Here is a 15266-nt window from a genome sequence, read left to right on the forward strand (position 1 = left end):
CCTTCGAGAGGAAGGGGCGGAATTTTAACCGACAGCGTGTGAGGTGGATCAGTCACTGCAAAGCTGGGGGAGTGAACCTCGCAATGGATTTGTGTCCCATGTCCAACAACACCCAGGCAATAAAGCCAAGTGGGACAGCAGACTGTCCCCTCTGTCCACAAGGATTGCATTGTCACCAAGTGTCACCCCGTGTGACTCTTGCACAGCTCTTGCTGTTGTAACCTGCTCATGAGACATTTGCTCTCACTGAACTGTTATGCATATTATGTATAACTGGAGGAGCATATAAAATAACACTGAGTGCTTTTCCTTTTTCTCTCCCCAGTTAGCACTACAGTAGAGACAAACCAAACTCAATCCTCCAAGGAGAATCCTTACTGGCTGGGTAAGAGCTCAGTTACTCCAAAGTCCTGTTATTTGCTGTAACAGCACCACATTTTGGGCTTTTATTTTTTTTTAACATCCATTTCATAATTTTCTTCCCTAGCAAGTATCCTCATCCCTAGTTGCATTGGTAAGTAGCTTAAAACTGAAAATTTATTTTCCTAACCCAAAGCTGTTATTTGCTGTTAAATACCTGCAGGCAGTGCTTGACTGGGTTCACTCCCCCCAGCCCTGAGTGTCTCTGGAAAGGATTCAGGGGTTTCTCTGCTGTTGGGTGATGCAAGCCCTGGGATGGATCAGCTGTCTTAGTATAACACATCAGATAAACCGAGGGTGAAAGGAAAGATGCCAAAGAAACCAACCAAAACCTGCACAGATAGCCCCAGCACAGAGAATTTTCCTGCCCAAACTGCAGTATTTTCCCTTAAATTACAGATTAAATTTGTTTATTTTTGGTTTGGGTTGTTGGTTCTTTTTTTCCCTTCTCTGTTAGTTCCCCCAGTAGCCCTTGGAATTGTAGCTGGGATCATCATGAGACGGAAAGACAGTGGAAAACAGTAAGTGACACAAACGTGCCCTTTGAAAATCTTAACTTCCCCTAGGGCTAAGTGGATATTTCCTTTCAAGCTCTGTACCTTCAGTATACATTTCCATGGTTAGTACTGTCTTTCCATGTTGCTAATTTGCTTTTGATTCTACAGACTTTCTCCCTTCTGTCCCTTCAGCTCTTATAACATGAATTTACAGAAGCACATGTTGAAGGGAAGGGATGCACCGGTGCACCCGAAGAAGCAGCCCATGCCATGGAATTCCTATTTTTGGTAGGTTTGCTTGTTCATCTGCCCAAAAGCCTGTGCCACCCTTCTGGCTACACCCATGGGTCTCGCTGGTGACCTGTAAAAGCACGTCTTGGTGAAGTTCCGGACTCTCAAATGCCAACGCGCCGCTCGCTGAGAGGCACCGGCGGCTCCACCCTGGGAGGGTTTGGTGTTCACTGGCTGCTCTCTGGGCTCAGCCTGAGGGATTCTCCCCACCTCTCTCTCCATCCACAGCCACACAACGAGTTGCCACGTGTGCCCCACCTGCAAGAAGCAGCTGCACGATGCCCTGGCCCCTCTCACCGTGCCCACGCGCCGCGGCTGTGCCGCCTGCGAGGACTGGCTGAGCTCCAGGCCCGGCAAACCACGCACCTACTCGGTCCCCAGCATTGGTGACAGGGAGAGCCAAAGCCCAGCAGGCACCAGGTAAAACCAGGCTCTTGCTTCTGCACCCCTTGCATGGGTCCACAGAGGGCAAAACTTCCTCCAGGGAGGAGAAGGCATCTGCACACGGATGGAGCAGGTTTTGCAGTCGGAATTCATTTGGTTCCTCCGAGTCCGGTTTCGGCAGGAGAAAGTATTTGATATTTAGAAAAAGGTGGCTCTGTCGGGCAGCAGGTGTCCTGGGGGAGCCACACATTCAGGTGACTCAGGTTGTCTTCTCTCTCTTTGTGTGTGTTCAGCTCTCCTGCCAAAGCTGTGGATGTGCAGGGGGGTCACGGTGCAGGAGAAGCTGCTCCAGAGTGGAGTGAGGCAGAGCAGCCTGTGGACCACGAAAGGTCTGTCTTCCACTTAAAAATACACAGATGTCATGGTGGGATTGGATAAAAATCGCTTCAGAGTAGAGCAAATCTGTTTTCATCCTGGAATCCCAGAAGGGTTTGGGTTGGAGGGGGCCTTAAAGATCATCCAGTTCTAACGGGCAGAGACACCTTCTACTAGAGCAAGGTTGTTCCAGGCTGGCCTGGAATGCACATCCATGCAGTCAATGCACATCCTTAATGGTGCTTCCCCACAGCAGCCACCACATCTGCCCCGTGTGTGAGAGCTGGCTCCGTGCCCACGTTGGACAGCTGGACAGCCGTGCTGTGGCACCCGGGGAGCGGCAGGACGAGAGGTGAGTGTGGTGAGGCTGCTGCAGGCAGCTCCTCTCAGCAGTGGGCACTGGGGTGTGTGCCCAGTGCTCTCAAAACTGAGAGTTCAGCTCTCAAATTAAAAATACAACGACAGCACATGAATGCTGGTCCCACTTGCCTCCAGCTCTGTGTCAGCATGGAGGTGTGGTGCCTGCTTGCAAGCAAAGGGATGTGAAACTGGGGTGAGGTTTAATTAGACAATGCTTGAGTGGTTTCCTTGGGTGTCTCCGAATTAGCTTGTGGTCCTTGTGCTCACTTGGCTGGGCCTTGTGTTCTTTGGAGCTCTGGTTTGGGTTAAGCAGCAAAGAGCCCGAGTGCTGTGAGAGACTCTGCAGCTTCTGTTCTGCTGCCCAGTGCTTTTGCCACCTCTAGGCATGGCTAGTTTGCTTGGGGCAAGATAAGGTGTTGGGGCAGAGCAGCCACCAGGTGAGCAAGATGATCCTGTTTGCTCTGTCCATCTATCTTTTGGCACTTGCCCATGTGAATCTGGTGCTCTCTCAGGTTCCCAAACAGAGTCATCACTGACAGAGGCAAAATATTTGGTTAAATAAATGTGGTCTGACATAAGCATCTACTTGCTTTATCTTTAGTGAGTCTGAACTTCTCTTTACTCCACTTGTTTTGGTTTTTTTTTTGCCATTTATTTCCCACTGCTGTGTGAGTGCTTTTAGCCCTTAACACCGGAGGAGCCCTTTCAGTTCTGCATTCATAAATCGCTGCTTCTTTGAGTTTAAAAAGTGAATATCTTTGACACTGTCAGGAAAACCAGCTTTTGTGGGTGCTGGAGGAGAAGTTTGTCACGACCCCTCTGGGACTCACCCCTATCTCTGTCCCCACAGCCCGCAGGGCCCCGTCTGCTCTCCCTGCACGGACCAGCTGCACCTCTCCCTTGTCCACAGCGACACGTGGAGCAGCCTCGTGGTGTGTCCCCTGGCTGGAGAGGGGACCCCAGCCCACCTCGTCCCTCAGCACACCCCCAGCTGCCACGTGTGCCCCGTGTGTGCAGTGCCAACCCACACACACCTGTGCCAGCCCCGGCACCAGCCACCCGTGTGAGCTTCTCGTGACACACAGCTGGGAACAAAACCTGTCTACTGCAGGCTTTTTGTTTCTCCATTTTCACCAGTGGCTTCCTGTTAACGGGAACGTGCGTCTAATAAGAAGGAAAAACACAAACAGCCATTTCCATCAACACGTTAGTCTTGTTCCAAATAGACCCACAAAGTTCTCTGTTCCCAGCAGAGCCCTGTCCTGTTCTGCTGACACAGGGGGCACTGCGAGATCCTGTTTTCAAGCACTTTCATATTGCTAGTTACTTCTATTTATCTCTTACCATAAACCACTGGAGTGACTGGATGGACAAAACATAATCCTGAAGCCTTGTATCTTTGGGGTTGTGTTTGGTTTTGTTATTTTAATCCCAGCACAATTGTTCCTACTCCATTGCCCAGAGTGATTTTTCTAAATGATTTAACACTTGATTTGGGGATCAGCTTGGAATGATCTCCTCACAACCAAATGAAAGGAATTGTGAGTGCTGTGATGTAACTTACAGGCGTGGTTGCCAAAATTTGCCACTGGAGAGGGTTTTATCTACTGTGTTTGTAATCGAATTGTACCTGTTTTTACTTTATAATCTGAGTGCAAACGACCAAGGGCAATTCTGAAGTGTGAATGTTGGACATGTAAATATTGGAAGCTCTCTGTCAATAAAAGGGATGAAAAGACTTGAGTAAGACGTGCCTTGCTGCTTGTTTTAGGCTCAGGAAGTGTCACCTGCTATGTGAGGTGGGGAGCTGGAGGCTGCTGGGGCTGCTCCTTCCCCAAAAAGTCCTGCCTGGGGGTTTTTATTCTTCCAGCCCTAGAGCAGCCAGGGTTGGGTTAGGAGGATTCAGGTCCACAAATGCTGCTGGTCCCACGTGTGTGGGAGGAGGGAATGGCCCTCTCTGCCCTTCCCACACCCAGGTGGGCTGTGCTGTGTCCCTTCAGGTGCCATCACCACCTGGGGACCTGAGGCCACTTCCCCAGGGGAGGATGCTCTGCACCACAGCACAGCTCGGCTACAGCACCTCTGCCTGCACCCACACCCCCTCTTCCACCGGTGCCCAAGGGTCCTGGGGGCCCATCCTCCCCTTCCAAACCAGCAGCAGCAGCAGTGTGGGGCACCTGCAGCCTCCCCTGAGCCGGGGAGCCCACGGGTTCCTGTCTTGTGGCCCTGGGAAGTCCCACAGCTGAGGCTCCTTCCACAGGCAGGGGGTGGGGAGGGGAACTGGGGTGTCCATATCTTCCCACCGCCCCCCCAGGAGCCACAGCCTGTGCCAGGGACCGGAGCATGGTGCTCCCCTTCACCCTCTGCCTCCTGGGCAGCTCTGCTTGGCTCCTGATCACCAGGGCTGGGGCTCAAGGTGAGTGAGACCGGCAGGTCTGGGACCTTCCTCCCCCCACGGGGCCCTCCTCTTCCTCATGGCTGCTCCTCTCCTCGCTGATCCTTTTGCTTTTCCCTCTTGGTCCCAGGACCCTGAACATCACAGAACCTCTAAGCTCCTCTGCTAATAAAAAAAGCCCATCTGGGATAGTGTTGGAGCCACGCTTGAGTGCCTGGGGAACGGGGGACCCTGTTAGGTTGGTCCTGCCAACATCTCCCTGGGTTGGATCAGACCCAGAGGATGGGATTCAGAGCCTGTGGCTCAGAAACCTGTAAAAAGGCCAGGGAGGGTTCTTGACCTCACCAGGTGATTGATATGAAATCTTGATGAGAAAGCCAGTTTTTGGCAGCTGGGGAAGCTGCAGGGTCCCCCAGACTGCAGGGAGGGCACCCACCCCAACTTCAGCCTCTGCCACACCCCACTGCTCAGGAGAAACGAGCTGCATGGACACCTCCCCACGACAACAGCAGCACCTGGGAGCTCTGGAGGTAAACGTTTCCTCTCTCTCCCTTTTCCAGTTGCGAGGTGCCCGCTCCCACAGATCCGGTATGGGACGAGAGTACCCTCCGCTCACTTTTACCCCAGGCACGGGGACACCGTGAGCTTCACCTGCAACCGGGGCTACACCCTGCAGGGCTACCGCACCAGCACCTGCGGAGCCGACTCCAGGTGGAACCCACCCCTGCCAGCGTGCAAAAAGGGTGAGTGTCCCAGCGTGTGCGAGCGGTGAAAGCTCCCTCTTGTGTCCTCTCAAATTCAGTGGGAAGGCAAAGCCGGGATGTGAGAATTTAACCCTGCTGTGCTGCGGGGAGCCTGGAACCTGTGGGATGGCAGCCCCGGGGGGGGATTTCTGTCACTCTGCTCCTGGTCAGATGTGGGGGCATTCTCATCTTCCTCCTGGAACGGGAAGTTCATCGCAGCTTCTCGCTGCTCTTGCTGCTTCCATGCCCGGGTGCATTTCTGCCAAACCCCATGATGTGCCTGTGGGGACTGTCGATACTGCCTGTAATTCCTTCCAGATGCAGGGTGATTGTTATATTGGTGCAGCTGCACCTTTACTAAACTAATGCTTCGGCCCAGCAAATGGAACAAAGACAACAGAATTTAGGACATTACCCTGATGCTACCTGAACAGCCCCAGTGACTCACAAAGGGGCAAACACCTGACCCACAGGGTGATTTATTTCCTTCTGCAGAGGTGACGTGCCCTCGGCCACCGAACATCGCCAACGGGCTGCACACAGGACGGTCCCTGGACAAGGTTTCCCGGGGAGTGGCCGTGCACTACAGCTGCAGGGATGGATACACACTGGTTGGGAACGCGTCCATCACCTGCACGCAGGAAGGGCTGTGGAGCAAACCCCTGCCCCGCTGTGAAGGTGGGTGCGTGATTCTCTCCTGGGTGTGGGGCTGGCAAAAAGGATGTTAGATGTCCTGTGGGATCACAGCAGGCAGGTTTATGGCAGTGACAAGAAGGGGGAAAGCCGTGTGTGCAGGATCTGGCCAATGCACTGAAGTATTGAAGTTCACAGGATGCTGTCTGTGTTCCCACAGCAATTGGCTGCGAGATACCTGAGGTGCAGAATGGGAAGGTCTACGATCTGCAGAGCACCTACAAAGCTGGGGAGACTCTTCACTTCGAGTGTGACACTGGTTATGCTGCAGAGGGCACCTACAAGGCTCGGTGCCAGCCTGGGGGCACCTGGGATCCACCAGTGCTCATCTGCCAGAGGGGTGAGTGTGGGTGCCCACTGCTTCCCCAAGGCAGCCCTGCCTGGCAGGGCTTCCTTGCAGGCAGAGCTGTTCCTGGGATGGGCTTTAACCCAGCAATGCAGCATCACTCTGACTGCCCTCCCCTGGCACCCTGTTCTCTCCCTGAGTTATGACTTTCCATCTCCCTCTTGCAGTCCGACCCTGCCCCATGCCTCCAGAGGTCACCAATGGAAACCACAACGGCCAGAACAAAGCATTTTTTACCATGGGAATGTCTGTAAGATACACCTGCAACCCTGGCTATTACCTGGTTGGAAGTGCTGATGTATTTTGCAGACCATCAGGGAACTGGAGCCAGCCTGGCCCTCGCTGTGAAGGTGTGTCCATGCTGTGTCCCCTCAGGGCACAAACTCCTAGTGTGGCTCTGAGCACAGGGGGACCCTCACCACAACCACTGAGACCTCCAGTGAGGGGTTAAATTCCCTTTAATTGAATATACAGTTTTATAATATGTAAAGAATAAGCTTAGATGCACGAATTTAGAGCCAGGACCCTCCTCCCTGTGCTCCAGTGGCAGCTTGGCTCCAGCGTGCCCATGGAGAGCCAGATGTTGATGGTGCTGGGGACCAGGCAAGGTCAGGGGGTGTAACACAGCTTTTTAGGGGTGACCAGCTGGATTTCTATGAATCAATTCAATACCCTTTGCCCAGAAAAGTCAGAGGAGAGACAGAGCATCCAAAGGCTGCTGTCAGGACAGAGCTGGCAGTACCTGGGGTTTGAGGCCTCTGCCCTCACCCTTCACCTTCCCCCATGTCTGACATGCAGGAGGTTGGAGCTGGGCTGTCTCTCAGGAATTGTCTCTCCCAGACATTCTCATGGGCTTTTCCCCTCCCTCTGCAGAGGTGACGTGTCCTCGGCCACCAAACATCGCCAACGGGCTGCACACAGGACGGTCCCTGGACAAGGTTTCCCGGGGAGTGGCCGTGCACTACAGCTGCAGGGATGGATACACACTGGTTGGGAACGCGTCCATCACCTGCACGCAGGAAGGGCTGTGGAGCAAACCCCTGCCCCGCTGTGAAGGTGGGTGCATGATTCTCTCCTGGGTATGGGGCTGGCAAAAAGGATGGTAGATGTCCTGTGGGATCACAGCAGGCAGGTTTATGGCAGTGACAAGAAGGGGGGAAGCCGTGTGTGCAGGATCTGGCCCATGCATTGAAGTGTTGAAGTTCACAGGATGCTGTCCGTGTTCCCACAGCAATTGGCTGCGAGATACCTGAGGTGCAGAATGGGAAGGTCTGCGATCTGCAGAGCACCTACAAAGCTGGGGAGGCTCTTCACTTCGAGTGTGACACTGGTTATGCTGCAGAGGGCACCTACAAGGCTCGGTGCCAGCCTGGGGGTACCTGGGATCCGCCAGTGCTCATCTGCCAGAGGGGTGAGTGTGGGTGCTCACTGCTTCCCCAGGGCAGCCCTGCCTGGCAGGGCTTCCTTGCAGGCAGGAACAGCATATGCAAACAGAGCTGTTCCTGGGATGGGCTTTAACCCAGCAATGCAGCATCACTCTGACTGCCCTCCCCTGGCACCCTGTTCTCTCCCTGAGTTATGACTTTCCATCTCCCTCTTGCAGTCCGACCCTGCCCCATGCCTCCAGAGGTCACCAATGGAAACCACAACGGCCAGGACAAAGCTTTTTTTACCATGGGAATGTCTGTAAGATACACCTGCAACCCTGGCTATTACCTGGTTGGAAGTGCTGATGTATTTTGCAGACCATCAGGGAACTGGAGCCAGCCTGGCCCTCGCTGTGAAGGTGTGTCCATGCTGTGTCCCCTCAGGGCACAAACTCCTAGTGTGGCTCTGAGCACAGGGGGACCCTCACCACTGCCACTGAGACCTCCAGTGAGGGGTTAAAATCCCTTTAATTAAATATACAGCTTTATAATATGTAAAGAATAAGCTTAGATGCACAAATTTAGAGCCAGGACCCTCCTCCCTGTGCTGCAGTGGCAGCAGATGTCACACTGATTTTATTGTTGCAATATTAACAGCCTGTGGTTCTTTGCTTTGTTTTGCTCCAACTCCTTTTGCACAACCCTCATTTCCAGTGACTGTCTGCATCAATCCAACCATAGCAAATGGGAGGCAAGTTGATGTTCAAGGATTTATCTCTGCACCTGGGCAAACACTGACATTTCAGTGCCACGATGGTTACAGCCTGCAAGGCAGTGCCGAGGTCTCCTGCCAGGAGGATGGCAGCTGGCAGCCTCCTATTCCTGTCTGTGAGAGATCATTCCTTTACCAGAACTCTTTAAGTAGGCACGAATCTTCAGGTAAATAATGACTTAAATGCCTTGGGGTACACTGCTATTTTATGTCCCCTTCACCCTGTTTGAAAAATGTGGTTAAACCCTGTGAGTGGAAGATTGAAGTATATCCCGACAATAAGAACCTGTTCCTCTGCAATCCTTTGAGAAAACATGCTGTGTTTGTTTAATAATGGCCATATCACTGAACAATTATGCAAGGCAAACCAAACCCCTTTCCTCCTGACAGTGCTTTCTGTGCTTGCACCCGCCAAACCTGCCCTGCCTGGCTCTCACATGTGTTTTCTCTCCCAATAGGTGGTTGTGGCCCCCCCACAAGGTTACACTTTGCTGAGCTAAATGAGGAGCATAGAAATACGATTGGTTTTTCTGTTGGGAAGACTGTGCAATACACTTGCCGACCTGGATATGCTAAACAGCCAGGAATGTCACCTACTATTACGTGCCTTGAGAGCGGAGTGTGGTCAGAAGCACTAGAGTTCTGTAAAAGTGAATAGCTCCTTGATTTGGTGTCTGTTGATCAAGAAGGAATAGGTCTTAGGTTCTGTCCATGCTGCAAAAACCTTTCTGTTCTTCTGGTCCTCAAAATGACATGTGACTAGTGAAGCCATGTAACTCTTTTCTATTTGAAACCTGTTTGGGGGGTAACTGGAAATGGGGAGAGATGACTGGAGTAATAGTTGAATCTGTTGTGCCACAGTATGGGGAGACAGAAGGCTAAAATGAGGGTATTTTCCTCCCCCAGGGAAACAATGCAGTCATCCTGGTGAACCTGTGAATGGGAAAATTATTTCCCTAACAGATGTCCTGTTTGGGTCAACAGTGGTCTATGGCTGTGAGGAAGGGTAAGTCCTGGCTTTGGCTACTGCTCAGAGGTGTATCAGGCAAGTCTCTCTTTTTCTTCCTCCTATTCATTCACTCCAAATACATGGATTCTGTACAGAAGCCATCCAGGGTTCTGTAGCTATACAGCTCCTAAGGTGCTCACTATCTTGTCTGTACATACAAATGCTTGAAATGGGTTTGGCCGAGCGAGGAAGGAACTCCTCCTTCGGTGCCACAGCTTTGCTGATCCCCCATCGCGGGTGGGAGGCAGCATCTCCAACTGAACTGACTTGGGATGAACGTTCAACCCTTTCAACACCAGGTACAGGCTAATTGGACAGCCCAGCAGGCGGTGTGAGGTTTCTGGTGGACGTGTTACATGGAGCGGCAACGTTCCCATCTGCCAGCGTAAGTAGCTTTGCAGCTCCAGGGGTTTGCACGGATCTGGGAAACATTTTCCAGCAGAGACTGCCACACCTTTCCAATCAAAGCTTTCACAGGCAATCCCTCCGCCCTGCGGGCATGAAAATTATCAGAAGGTTGTTTTGAAGTTATAAGAAAAGGTTCTGGGAAAGGTACAAGATCCCAAAGCTTAATGGGTTATAGAAAGCAACGTCTCTGCTGGAGCTTTTCCAGCAGTCCTTGAGTACCCTGCTGCTGACTGACATCTCAAGAGCCTGTTACAAGAGAGAAAGGGAAAATATGCTCAGCTTAGGGGCTGTTACTGTCAGACACAGACTGAGGGTCAGTCCTAGGGAGTGTTGTGCCAGCAGTGGAATCCCAAAGTCCCAAACTGTGGGCTTGTTCCTACTCTCCAAGCATAGATAACTGGTTTGTTCCCAAAGAGCTGCACCTCAGCAGTTACACTTGGGTGTTTCTCTGATGGTTAACTAGTGTTGCTGGTTAGGTGACAGTTTCATAAGAAGAAAGAAATGTTTGCTGGCACATTCTGGGGTTTTAAAGCATTTCCCATGTTCTCCAGGTACATATGAAGCTAAGTTGATGTACAGACTGTGTCTGTGCTTGCCTTGGCACTGTCTGCAGAAAATCAGCATTTCGCAAAAGTGATGCAAAATGAAACTCTTTACTTTCTTATTTCTCAAACAGTAAAAAATATAAAGCATGTAGGTGTTTCCTCCACAGAGGTTTTACGGGTCTGCTTTCCACCTGCCATAAAAATTCCTGGCCAGGGAGGTAGGATCCTGTTGTCAACAAGGCCTCACCTGGGAGGTCACTTCACTGCAGTTATCTCCTCTCTAGAACAAGTGTTTATGCCCCACAGACCGAGGGATTTTCAGGACTTTGGTGCTGCTGCTGAACTCAAAAGCCTCGTTCTGCACCTTTGCAGGTATCCCTTGCGAGCCACCCCCGGACATTCCCAATGGGAAGCACACGGGCAGGCTGCTGGATGAGTTCTTCTATGGCATATCTGTAACATACACCTGCAACCCCGGGTTCCCACTCCACGGAGAGCCCTCCATCCACTGCACCACCCAGGATGGGAAAAACGGCGTGTGGAGCGAGCCCATCCCCGCGTGTGGAGGTGGGTGTGGCTGCAGATACTCCCAGCACTACTGGGAAGTTTGGAAAGGCTAGGAAATTCCAGGCAGCTGGACTTCTTGCCCCAGGGGTTTTCAAGGGCTGATGGGCAGCTGAGGGCAGGAGGCTGGAGGGCCACCCCGCTGCCCTCCAACATCCCCAGCTACACCTTCCAGTTTGGTGATGTTTGATACCCCTGGATGCAGGCAGTGCATCATCCACGGGAAAATTACTTTCAGGCTTGTGTCTTAGAAGGGATTGCAATCCTCTGTGGCTTCTCAGCCCCACAGCTCTGCCCAAGTGCCTGCTTTGAGGACCTGCATTTCCTTTTTCCAGAGGCAAATTGTCCCGTCCCGCGGGTCCAGAACGGGAGGATCGTGTCTCCTAGATCTGCCTACTCCCACCAGGACACCGTGACCTTTGAGTGTGAGCCAGGCTTTGTCCTGCGTGGCCACAGAGTGGTCCAGTGCCAACCCACTAACACCTGGAAGCCACCCGTGCCAGTCTGCACTCAGGGCAAGTGTTCAAACAGGGCTCTGAGCGTTAACCTTCCCCTGCTCTCCCAAATCTGCCTTTTCTTGGCTCCTGTAACAGCTGGGTTGGCTTGTCTCTCTCTTGGTAGCTGGCTGCAGTGCACCTGCCAGGCTGGAGTTTGCTGAGCTGAAGGAGCCCCTCAACAACCAGACCATCTTTCCCGTGGGGAGGACAGTGGAATACGTGTGCCGGCCAGGGTATTCCCAGCACCCAGGGATGCCACCATCCATCACATGCCTCAGGAATCAGACGTGGTCTGCGGTGCTGGAGTTCTGTAAAAGTACGTCCCACAAGTGCTGAAGAACCCGAAGTGTATCAGGCTTGGCTGGTTTTCCACTTTTTCCCAGATTTATGGGTTTCTTTACCTGCTCTCTGCGCTGGCATCCCTGGCTGGGTTGCGAGTAGCAGCTGGGGGTTAACTGAAGCTGGCATTCCCTTCCAGGGAAGCAGTGCCCTGACCCAGGGCACCCAGTGAAAGGCAGAGCTGTTGTCCTGACAGACCTCCTCTTTGGCTCCAAAATTAACTACACTTGTGACGAAGGGTGAGTCTTGCACAAGCTGCCGGGTGAGAGAGAAGTGGATTTTCAGCTTTACCCAACTTAGTCCCCAAGTCAGAAATCTCGGCTGCCACTTAACAAAGGTTGCAAAGAAATCTCAAGTCTCTTATTGTTAAATTAATAAATCCTTCCTTGTGGCTCCAGGTACAAGTTGGTTGGAAGCTCTCAGAGGACGTGCGAGGTCTCTGGCACACGTGTCTCGTGGAGTGGAGATGCTCCTGTCTGCCAGCGTAAGTAGGCCAGAGGAAAAGGTCCTCAGAGATGGTTTGCAAGATAAAAGTGGAATGCCTTCCAAGCCAAAGATTTTATTGCAAAAGATTCCAGTCACTGGGATGCGTAAAATTTTTCCTTTTCGTTTTCATTGTTGGGTTCAATGCTTCTGAAAATGTTTCCAAAGGTCTTTTTATTTATCCTGTTCCAAACTGGGAAGAAACAGTAATGTTTTGAACTCCCTGTAACAGGGTAAGTATTTCTCACTGGGTGTGTGCAGGAATGGTGTGGCCAGTCTGTCTCTGAGCGTGTCACCAAGGGTTATGGAAAGGGAGGTAAGAATTGTCCCACCACCTCCAGACGGGCAGCAAGGAACTGGCTCATGGAAAGGTGCAGGTTTTCCTTCCCACAAGGGAAGGAAAGGTTTGTTTCTGGGTAATTTGAGACACTGAATGAGATGGCTGAGATGGCTCCATCCTTGTTGATGCCCTTCCTGGGTGTGTCCTGCAGACTCTGGGTGCTGCTGCAGTGCTGAGAGTCCCCTTGTGCCTGCCCGCAGGGATCGTCTGCGCTCCACCTCCAGCCATCCCCCACGGGACACACAGCGGGCACTCGAGGGACACCTTCTCCTACGGGGACGTGGTCACCTACACCTGTGACTCCGGACACTCTCTGGCAGGAGATGCCTCCATCCTCTGCACCTCCTCAGACGGGGAGCACGGAGTGTGGAGCGGGCCAGTGCCGCGGTGCCAAGGTAGGGCTGGGAGGGCTCCGTGGGGTGTCCCCACTGGAGAGGTTTGGTTGCCACTGGCAGGAGGAAATCCCATGGCTCTGACAGATATCTATCCACAGGAGTTAGTGGAGTTAATTGTCTTCCTCCTTTGCTTTTAGAAGGCTGTATTTTTACTTTATTTTCTTTCTTGCCCTGTGCATATCTCTTACTCCCCTTTCCTTCTCCTTGGCAGAGGTGAAGTGTCCTCCCCCTCCAAGCATTCCCAACGGGAAGCACAGTGGCCAGCCCTCAGACACACACCTCCCTGGCTCAGCTGTGCAGTACAGCTGCTCAGAGGGCTTCTCCCTCATCGGTAACTCCTCCATTCTCTGCACAGCCAGCGGAACATGGAGCCGGCCCCGGCCCCGGTGTGCAGGTGTGTTTGTGTTGGCTCCTTTCATCCTCCCTGCTTCCTTCCTGGCTCTTGTTCTAATCCAGACCAAATCTCCAGTGAGAGGCGGGAGATCAAAGGTCCCACAGGCAGGAGGAGCCCCATCTGCCTCTGAGGGTTTGTGTTCCCACCCTCAGAACGGCTGAATAATGGTATTTTGTGTAAGAACAAGAGCCAATAATGCTGACGTGCCCATGACAGTGATGTACAGCAGCAGGTACTGCCTCTGCTCAGTGCCCCTCCACACCCAGGGTGGGTTTCACATCCCCAGCAGTGCTTTGTGTTCTTTTCTTCCAGCAATTGGCTGCAACGAACCAGAGATTGAGAATGGAAGAACGACTGGGCTGGAGGCCACCTACAGACTGGGGGACATCGCTGTCTTCCATTGTGATTTTGGTTACGCCTTGAAGGGCTCTCAACAGTCTCGCTGCCAGTTTGGGGGCAAGTGGGACCCTCCTCTCCCCACCTGTGAGAAGAGTAAGTGCAAATCAGGTGGAGGGTGGTAGCTGATTTCTTCTGAACCACTGTGTGAGTGCGCCTGGCAGGGTGGAAGAGAAAAATCAGATCTGTCTCCCATCTCCATAATCCCCATTCAAGCACTGGGACAGGGAACTGAGGGACTCAACCATCCCTGGAGGGATTTCAAAGGCATGTAGATGACATGGTTCAGTGCCGGGTTATTGATGGGACTCGATGAATTTAAAGGTCTTTCCCAACCTAAACGATTCTATGATTGTCTAATTCAGACCCTTACAATGTAGGGCTCTCATCTCTTTAAATAACACCACAATGGGACCAGGAGCCAGACTGGTGTCTGATCTCATTCACAGCCACAGAAAGCCCAGAGCAAGCTGTTAGGGCCACAGATGGAAACTAACCACTGTAGTTGCCTAAACAGTCAGAAATTATCATTCTTAATTCAATAAGCTCAAGAAACATGAAGGCTGGAAGGTAAGTGAGGGTAGGATGGAAATATCATTCAGTGACATCCCTGAGTAGCTATTGGGCAAAAGTTGATGGGAAAGAAAGAAGTTCAAAGGCTGCCCCACCCTGCAGTGGAGGTTTGTGGTACCAGCTCTTTACCAGTTAGGATGTTTTCCCTCCTTGTAGTGCCGCGGTGTCCTTCCCCTCCAAATATCAAAAATGGCCATCATGACAGCAAGGATGTGGATGTGTTCATCCCTGGAATGTCAGTGAAGTACTACTGTGACCCAGGATATGTCCTCACCGGGAAAACAACAGTTTCTTGTTTGACATCTGGATCCTGGAGCATCCCTTACCCCCGGTGTGAAGGTGAGCTGTGAATGCTGTAAACAGACTGCTGTGGTTGCGCGGCCTCCCCTGAATTTTGACCTCTTAAAAACAAACGGGGTGGATTGTTTTTTAACAAGCTCTGGCAGCTGCTTCCCCAGCCCGTGCTCTGACACTTTTCCCTTGCAGTGATCACCTGCACCAGCCCAAGCATCCAGGGTGGGGAAGTGGCTGAAGGCCGGAGCTCTGTGTACCATCCCGGGGCCAATGTCACCTTCCAGTGCCACCCGGGCCACGTCCTGCGGGGCAGCCATGTGGCCAAGTGCCAGCCTGACGGCCGCTGGGTGCCCGCTGTGCCCACCTGTGAGCAAGGTGAGCATGGG

At 52.3% G+C, this 15266-nt stretch overlaps 1 protein-coding gene across 1 annotated transcript in view; it reads left to right on the forward strand.

The window, feature by feature from the left end:
* Nucleotides 1-15266, forward strand: part of LOC114063123 (complement receptor type 1-like) — a 60633-nt gene that overhangs the window by 25772 nt on the left and 19595 nt on the right. Inside the window, exons 31-57 of the mRNA XM_027895187.1 lie at nucleotides 326-385; nucleotides 488-514; nucleotides 878-941; nucleotides 1110-1205; nucleotides 1437-1628; nucleotides 1886-1981; nucleotides 2221-2319; nucleotides 3178-3338; nucleotides 5283-5465; nucleotides 5961-6143; nucleotides 6319-6498; nucleotides 6672-6787; nucleotides 7049-7112; nucleotides 7378-7560; nucleotides 7736-7915; nucleotides 8108-8290; nucleotides 8586-8810; nucleotides 9607-9649; nucleotides 9952-10037; nucleotides 10978-11172; nucleotides 11505-11594; nucleotides 11791-11982; nucleotides 12145-12244; nucleotides 12404-12489; nucleotides 13029-13223; nucleotides 13435-13554; nucleotides 13930-14109. Of these exons, the coding sequence (XP_027750988.1) occupies nucleotides 326-385; nucleotides 488-514; nucleotides 878-941; nucleotides 1110-1205; nucleotides 1437-1628; nucleotides 1886-1981; nucleotides 2221-2319; nucleotides 3178-3338; nucleotides 5283-5465; nucleotides 5961-6143; nucleotides 6319-6498; nucleotides 6672-6787; nucleotides 7049-7112; nucleotides 7378-7560; nucleotides 7736-7915; nucleotides 8108-8290; nucleotides 8586-8810; nucleotides 9607-9649; nucleotides 9952-10037; nucleotides 10978-11172; nucleotides 11505-11594; nucleotides 11791-11982; nucleotides 12145-12244; nucleotides 12404-12489; nucleotides 13029-13223; nucleotides 13435-13554; nucleotides 13930-14109 (3579 nt within the window). The remainder of the gene's footprint in view (nucleotides 1-325; nucleotides 386-487; nucleotides 515-877; nucleotides 942-1109; nucleotides 1206-1436; nucleotides 1629-1885; nucleotides 1982-2220; nucleotides 2320-3177; nucleotides 3339-5282; nucleotides 5466-5960; nucleotides 6144-6318; nucleotides 6499-6671; nucleotides 6788-7048; nucleotides 7113-7377; nucleotides 7561-7735; nucleotides 7916-8107; nucleotides 8291-8585; nucleotides 8811-9606; nucleotides 9650-9951; nucleotides 10038-10977; nucleotides 11173-11504; nucleotides 11595-11790; nucleotides 11983-12144; nucleotides 12245-12403; nucleotides 12490-13028; nucleotides 13224-13434; nucleotides 13555-13929; nucleotides 14110-15266) is intronic.

This window comes from Empidonax traillii, unplaced genomic scaffold, assembly GCF_003031625.1.
Source record: "Empidonax traillii isolate 1590-97213 ecotype Southwest subspecies unplaced genomic scaffold, ASM303162v1 scaffold451:size1465578, whole genome shotgun sequence".
Lineage (NCBI taxonomy): Eukaryota > Metazoa > Chordata > Aves > Passeriformes > Tyrannidae > Empidonax > Empidonax traillii.